Here is a 5448-nt window from a genome sequence, read left to right as displayed (position 1 = left end):
ACCGTGATCATTACAGGTATAATGTATTGTGTGTATACTATTGTACATTATTCATGGGACCTTAGCAACAGGGAACAAAGTAACAAACATGAATAACGAGACTTCATCACCAGAAGAGAGATCGCTTGTACATACAAGTATTTCTGTTCCTATTAAATGAAAAATCATCTTTGCAATTTAGGCAATGCTATAAGAGATGTAACAATAAACGTTGAAGGAAACAAACTTTGTGTTTACTATGAGTTAACCAAGGGCTGTGTTGATAGTAAGACTTTTGCAACGAGACACCTACGGTGCATGGCCTCGCCCCTATAGCTGCTATGGTGCATGCCCGCACTTCAATAACTGTTTGATTATCAGCATGAAGAGAGTCTGCTCAACACTAGCTTCCTGCAGTTGCACTTGCTCTTGAATACTTGCAGAAGTAGCAGCACTGTAGCACATACATGCAAGCAGCTCCAGCCCCTCCCATGCATGTAGATTGAAAGGTGTGGCATTCCATGACTGGAATGAGTGTCAGCAAGAAGACCATGTGAGAAAGAAGCTTCACTTTTTCTTTACTAATCAGCAATATATGATAAACTTGCTGACAAAAAAAGTTGCTGCCTTTGTATATTTGAGATAGTATAGGTACTTTAGTACCTATAACCCAGCAAGCTGTTGCTCTAGCGCTGCACAAACGAGTGACCTCAACAATTTCAAGTAAGTATAACTCTTCATCAAGTAAGATTTAGAGAAATCTGTTCATAATTTTTGAAGGCCATGTTCTATTCTACTGAAAAATGCTACCAGCTATCTCTAAAGTGCCAACACAACGGAACTTGGCCCAACTACTCGATTTTCTTACTTTGAAGCTTCTGTACCTAGCACTTGTATTTGAGCAACACAAAACAGTTAAGAAAGACTTTTCCACGTCAAAAAGAAAGATCTAGGAGCTTAGAACACGCTGTGCTAAAGTTATTGTTTATTAAAAACAAATTTCAGTTGTACAGAATGAATGAATGAATGAATGAATGAATGACACACACAACAACTACCTATACCTCGCGTAGGCGAGGCCAACTAGTGTTTGTACTGTTTAATTTCATTTGTAGTTGACAAGGCATGTGGAGCAAAAGTTAATGGATTTAGTATTGGTTGTGCTGATGATGAGGAGCTGTTTCATGCATGTTGCTATAAGAAATGTTCACTTGTTGCTAATAAACATTTCCCATTACGCACAGAAAGATGGACGTGTGCAAGGAATGGATGCACTTCAAGTCAGGAATATGATGCTGGTCTCTGCTATCCTAAATGCAAAGAGTACTACATCGGAGTTGCCACTGTTTGTTGGGGATATTGCAGCCATTTTTGTGGAAAAGATTACACTGACATGGGCCTATACTGCTACCGGTGGTGGCCACCACATAGCTGTTACAAGCCAAGGTATGATAGAGGTGTTGGGAGCCTCCCTTACCAACCCTGGATCTATGGGGGTGATTGCTGGGGATTTGGTGTGAATAATGAAGGAAAATGCGCACTTCTCGATGTCTCTAGTAAAGTGCCCATTGATCTTGGATGCAAGAAGCAATGAACTGGCTTAATATAATAACAAGTGCATGAAGAAGCAATTTAGGACTTTTTGTTAGGACTACTTTTGTTAGGACATTTTTTGATTATTTTTGGTGCTTCTGTGTTCATGCAACTTTTGTAAATAATTATTTTGCTTTGATTATTGTTGCTATAACCAGCAGTGACATGATTAACATACCAAAAGATGGGGGGCTAGAGACATTCATGTGTGCTAGTCAACCATTACAAGAAGATACAGTTTTGATCCTGTCTACTAATGTAACTCATATCATAAAGCAAGGATCACTCTATGACCTACTCACTGACACTCACTAGTGATTCATCACTACCAGCTATCATTTACTGTAATGACTCCAACACACAACCTAACAGTGTACTCTCTTCTATTAATACTCAAAACTTCTCTCTCTGAAGGCTCAGTAGTGTTAAGAAATTGAGGTGGATATCTGAGAGGACTGGATGCAATTAACTCTATTATCACTTTTCCATTTTATTTCACTCAGTATCATTTAGCAGCTTTAGTTTTCCTGCACATTGGTTCATTGCTTATCAAAGAGGTCAGGATTGTTTCTTATTATGGTTTTGCTGTGTTGGCTATTAATCCTACAAATGCACTTATGGACAGCACGAACATAACAATGGGAAGTACAATATACATTCAAAATCATGGTCATATCAAATGATCATTGCAGGTAAAGCTATATTGTGCCACCACAAGGCACAGCACTTGTCTCTGATAATTATAAAAATATGCTTTCTATTTCTGTTGAATTAAGCATCAGTCTTCATCTTCTTAAAGGTAATCTGGATAACATTAATTAAAGTTGAAGTAAATGGAACTGGAGTTTGTGGCTGTGTTGATAGCAGACTCTAATTAAGACTCTTGCACGTGTACTGCATATTGTAAATTAACTCGAATTTTTCTAGTTTACAAAGCATGTGAATAAAGGTTAGTCCAGTAACTATTGGTTGTGCTGATGATTGATAAGGAGAGCTATCTTGGAGTATGCTATAAAAAATGTTCACTTCCTGCTAGTGCAGATTTCCCATTACACACAGCAACAAACACATGGCATTGCGATGTCATCATCTAAAGATGAGGATATGATGTTGGTCTGTGCTAACAAAAATGAGATCAGAGTTGCCACATTTTGCTGGGGCTATTGTAGCTAATTTTGTCAATCAAAGTAAACAGACATGGGCCTACATTGCTATGTATGGTGGTCATCGAAGAGCTGTTATAAGCCAAGGTAAGATAGAGGTGATGGTACCCTACCGTATAAACTCTATATGCATGGATTGGGATGCTATGGGTTTGGTGTGAATAATCAAGCAAGATGTGACATCTCTGGTAAAGTTCTCATCTTGAATGCAATAAGCAACAATTTTTTTTGGTCTAATATAATTAGTGCTTGAAGAAGCATTATAGGAATTTTTGTTGGGACTATTTTAGATGCTTCTTATTGTCATACATGTAATAAACTTTAATGAAGGAAATAATATATGAAACATTACATTTCTATTTATGCCACATAATCTATGCTTTGCAAGTTGATGATCAATTCAATGAATGAGGAAGAATGCAACAAAGAAAAGTACAATGTGGGCATTGTGTTAGGTTAGCAGTCTATTGTTATGTACTAGAAGTTGTAATAGTATGCAGCATGCACCCAGGGCAAACATGTGCCAGGAGAGCCACAGCGTCTAATATCAATATTTTGAGTAGCTTACTATTATGTACTATTAGGCATACATAGTTGTAAATAATACCAGGCACACGTGTCAAACATTAAGGTATTTCTCACACGTGCTTTTAACAAGAGCTGTATAATACATGCCTCATGTTCTGTATGTTGATGTACTGTATATGGTTTGTATGTTCATGTACTGTATATGGCTTGTATGTGTCATTTATATGGATTGGGAATTTGGCTCTGATAATATTTAGCGTATTTAATTAATAATGTTAATAATTTAAAAGCATTGATCAGTTTACAATTTAAAATGTAGAGTTCAGACAGATGTGTAGGTACATGTACTTACATAGGCACAAAGTCTTACAATGGTGACCATTACAGGTATAATGTATTGTGTGTATACTATTGTACATTATTCATGTGACCTTAGGAACAGAAACAAAGTAACAACAAGCATTAAGCAATGGAATTCTCTACCACCATTTGTAAAAATGTCTTGGTCTCTGTCATGTATTAAATCTTTTATTGATTCTTTTTCTTCCTAATATCTCAATCAATTACTCATTTATTATTATTACAATTACAGTGTAACCTGCTATTGCGGACACTCTAAAATGAGGACACCTCTATAATCAGGACAGGTAGTATCAGTCCCAATACAATAGTAATGTGCATTAATGAACCTCTGAAATAAGGACACCTCTATAATAAGAACAGCATTATTGGGTCCCAAGGTGTCCAGAATAGACAGGTTTGACTGTATTATTAGCCTGAGTCTTTATTACAAGAAGAGAGATCGCTTGTACAAAAAAAGTATTTTTGTCTCTGTTGCCATCCTTACAATTTAAAGGTGGTCTAAAGTGTGTAGAAACTAAAGTTGAAGGAAACAATATTTGTGTTTACTATCAGTTTTCAAGATAATTATTATTCATTATTTCAATAAGGATATGAATCATCATTGGATCACGTATCACGTTGACTAGTGCCACACCCAATTGGCTGCAATGGGAAATAATGCTATGTTTTTGGCTGCTACAGCTTTGCAGGCAACAAAACGTGACTGATATTATTCTCTTCCTTATTGAAGAAGAAAAGGAAATGCAAACAATGGGCAGAAATAGTTACGAGAGCAAAATGGAAGCCAAAGAAGCAGGAAAGATTTTATCAATGAACAATTCACTGCAGGCTGCTTGCAATAATGTTTCTCATGGTTTCACTGCTTTCTAGACAAATTACAAAATAATACTGATCATTTTGACTACTTTCCAATGCTGGTTTCCTGCTGTAACATAGCAAAGAAGAATAAGCAGAAAATATAATAGTAAAGTAATGCCTGGTAAAACAAGATAAGCAATGATAATTCAAGCTGTAAATGTACTCTTAACTGCAGTTTCAACTATAAAAAGTGATGCAAAAAAACATGAGAAAAGCCTTTATCACTCGAAACCTCATCAATCAATATAGTCTGTTTGTATCTATGCCAAGTTATTTATACCTAGCAAGCACATGACGTATCACGCATGAACTTAACTATTAAAGGCATCAAACTTGATGGAGCTGCTCCCACTGACTATCATATTATTTTGTGATGTTTGAGTGGGACAATGTCAAAAAGCCACGATTTAATGATTATATTGTTGAAAAAATTAATGCACTTTAAAAATAAACTTTGTTTGAATAAAAACGGTACAAAACACACCATGACAACAAAATACATTTCAGTCACTTGTCTCAGTAATTGAAGCCACCATGGAAGTCTCTATGAAAGTCACAGGTCCTTTCCTGTCTCCGTTTTCTGCATTTAAAACCTGAAAAACATTTCTTATTCAAATAAAGCTACAATGTATTATCAATACCCTTTTTCCTTCTAGCTGTGACTGTAGCTCCAGGACTTTATTCTGCAACTGATCGATCCTCTCTTTATCACTGACTACTGTCAATGCTCCACTTCTTCCAAACTCAATTGAAGACATTGTCTGTGAGGTCTCACAACTCTCTCCCTTGGGATCTTTATATAAACGATACATCTATCATAAATATAAATGATACATAATGAATGATAAAAATTTATGTCCTGTTACTTGCAATAACAACATTAATTGCATCCTTAAAAGCCATTAGTGTGCTTATCAATGATACATGTACATTTACCAGCTCACCTTTGGTGCAAATATGACTA

General features: G+C 36.0%; 2 protein-coding genes across 2 annotated transcripts in view; one reads left to right on the top strand and one right to left on the bottom strand.

Annotated features, from left to right (window-relative positions):
• Window positions 1-6: 6 nt before the first annotated feature.
• Window positions 7-1731, top strand: LOC109583515 (uncharacterized). Its single transcript, XM_019998904.1, has 4 exons — window positions 7-16; window positions 66-137; window positions 182-265; window positions 1095-1731. Exons 2-4 carry the CDS (start codon window positions 89-91, stop codon window positions 1571-1573), a joined length of 612 nt encoding a protein of 203 aa, XP_019854463.1. The 5' UTR covers window positions 7-16; window positions 66-88; the 3' UTR covers window positions 1574-1731.
• Window positions 1732-4919: 3188 nt separating this feature from the next.
• The window catches only part of LOC109583512 (uncharacterized), a 9387-nt gene continuing 8858 nt past the window's right edge, over window positions 4920-5448 (bottom strand). Inside the window, exons 10-12 of the mRNA XM_019998901.1 lie at window positions 5429-5445; window positions 5126-5296; window positions 4920-5077 (exon numbers count right to left, since the gene is read on the bottom strand). Coding sequence (XP_019854460.1) covers window positions 4988-5077; window positions 5126-5296; window positions 5429-5445 — 278 coding nt within the window. The 3' untranslated portion in view covers window positions 4920-4987. The remainder of the gene's footprint in view (window positions 5078-5125; window positions 5297-5428; window positions 5446-5448) is intronic.

Source organism: Amphimedon queenslandica, unplaced genomic scaffold (assembly GCF_000090795.2).
Source record: "Amphimedon queenslandica unplaced genomic scaffold, v1.1 AMPQUscaffold_13301, whole genome shotgun sequence".
Taxonomy (NCBI): Eukaryota; Metazoa; Porifera; class Demospongiae; order Haplosclerida; family Niphatidae; genus Amphimedon; species Amphimedon queenslandica.
This window is presented reverse-complemented; position numbering and strand designations above follow the sequence as displayed.

Excerpts from the sequence above, each read along its gene's own strand:
- LOC109583515 (XM_019998904.1), top strand. The coding sequence starts at position 89 with ATGAATAACGAGACTTCATCACCAGAAGAGAGATCGCTTGTACATACA. Across the intron at positions 138-181 it reads GAGATCGCTTGTACATACAA|GCAATGCTATAAGAGATGTA; the intron begins GTATTTCTGTTC and ends TTTGCAATTTAG. Across the intron at positions 266-1,094 it reads AACCAAGGGCTGTGTTGATA|TTGACAAGGCATGTGGAGCA; the intron begins GTAAGACTTTTG and ends TTTCATTTGTAG.